Source organism: Olea europaea, unplaced genomic scaffold, assembly GCF_002742605.1.
Source record: "Olea europaea var. sylvestris unplaced genomic scaffold, O_europaea_v1 scaffold20389, whole genome shotgun sequence".
In the NCBI taxonomy this organism is placed as follows: Eukaryota; Viridiplantae; Streptophyta; class Magnoliopsida; order Lamiales; family Oleaceae; genus Olea; species Olea europaea.
This window is the reverse complement of record NW_019238292.1, coordinates 1-1,932: the sequence shown is the minus strand read 5'-3', so window position 1 is coordinate 1,932 and position 1,932 is coordinate 1. Positions and strand designations below refer to the sequence as shown.

Genomic DNA, 1,932 nt, shown 5'->3' with positions numbered 1-1,932 from the left:
CCACAAACAAGTGCATTATTTTTTTATACACGGTAATTTGAAGTGCAACAACACTTTTTTATACACGGTAACATTTTTTTTGCATCTAGTTTCAACCAAAAAAAAAAAAAACATAACACGTATTTATTGTTGAGCCAGATAATCTCCGAACATATTCCACTCATCTCGTCGTGACTCCGGTGCATTCATTTTCGCTGAAGCTTCGTCCCGTGTGCTTGGTAGCTCGACTTCTGCTGCGTCGGGGTCTGTCTCCGCTTGTACGAATGCTTCGTTCACCACGCCCGCCCGTCGAAGAAAGTTATGAATGCCCATGGTTGCAATTACAACATGTGTTTGCACGTCGAACGCATAACTGGGCATACGATCCAGTATTTTCCAACGACTTTTCCAGACGCCAAATGCACGTTCTATGACGTTTCTGCATGACGAGTGCCTGAAATTAAATTTTCCGCGGGCATTTCGAAAGTTACGTCTACGCCCAGTGTCGCCGTCATAGAATTGCTGAAAATGGTACAATATATCTGAGCCCCTATAGGGCGCCATATACCCTGGTCGGTGAGCAAATCCCGAGTCAACCAAGTAATATTTGCCAGGTGCAGGGTGCGGAAACTCAAGCTCGGGATTATCTATAGCCCGCGCCAAGATGCGAGCATCGTGGGAGTTCCCCGTCGTACCTGCAAGCACGTATGTGAAGCATAAATTGAAATCACATACCGCTAGCACATTCTGTGTCGGAATTCCTTTTCGTCCGATAAAACTCACGCGTTGCTCCCGTGGAAGCACGGCTCTTACGTGGGTTCGGTCAATCGCACCAATGCAATCTCTAAATATGGGATGCTTGTTAAGATTCGGAACGTGATGCTCGGCATAATTATTGTAGTTCGGATCTGGTCGAATTACTCGTTGAGAGAATTCGAGGACCGCCAGAAGCACAAGCTTGAAGTAGTGTCCAACGGTTTCCAATGAATGGTTGAACAAGGTCTGCACCTGTCTGTATCCCTTCCCATGTGCTAGTATGCAGAGAAACATACCAACCTGTTCATAAATATCTACGTGCTGATGACTGCGCAGCCCGTACTCGTCACGCAGCATATGTACGAACGCGCGCAGCATGACGGGATACATGTGGAACTCTGCGTAGCATTGTTGAGGACTATAGTTCATCGCGTCCAACATGAACATGTGACCATTTCGCGCGAATGGATATCGTGAAACGCGAGTGCATTGTTCGTGGTAATAGTTTCTGAGAGTAACCTCATTCATTTGACAGTATTGAAACCACTCCATAATGTCAACTTGCAATTCTTCCATGAATGCGTCGTCGCCCTGTTCATCCTCCGCTTCAGAGGTCGGATGCAACTCGCAGGTGAATTCCGTATGTGCCATTAGAACACAATGAGAATATACAATCCGACACTGGGTTTTGGAAGTTGTAAAGATCTACTACATTTTTCTGCCTTTTATAGAAATTTTGCCACGGCCATGGCAACGAATAATTGAGGTGCAGCTGGGACTGATGCGACAAGTCCAGCAAGTAATGCACCACTTGAGTGACCCAACCATGAAAAACAGTCAAAAGTTTTTTTGTCAGCACATATACTTGTAATCTTTAAGAATCAATCTGTAAGCACGCATGTGATAAAATTTTGGCAATGGAAAAGGCAAACATAGGCAACAGTTTCACATAGAAAATTACACAATTAAAAAGTCCTCACATCAACCGAACAGTACATGTCACAGTCAAGAACAGTAACAAAAAATACAAATTTCCCTCGGACGTGGACACAATGGATCGCACCATATCTCACCGCGACTGCATTTTCCTGTATTCCTGGTAGCTCCACTCCATCCAAGCAAACTTGTCATTTGCATTGTCTTGCATGTCAAGTACCTCTCTATTGGCCCTGTTAGAAAGGAACTTGCATGTGTAAA

At 44.6% G+C, this 1,932-nt stretch overlaps 1 protein-coding gene across 1 annotated transcript; it reads right to left on the bottom strand.

Annotated features, from left to right (window-relative positions):
• Positions 1-123: 123 nt before the first annotated feature.
• Positions 124-1,386, bottom strand: LOC111379810. The gene has a single exon (XM_023003244.1). It carries the CDS (start codon positions 1,384-1,386, stop codon positions 124-126), a length of 1,263 nt encoding a protein of 420 aa, XP_022859012.1.
• Between the last annotated feature and the right edge of the window lie 546 nt (positions 1,387-1,932).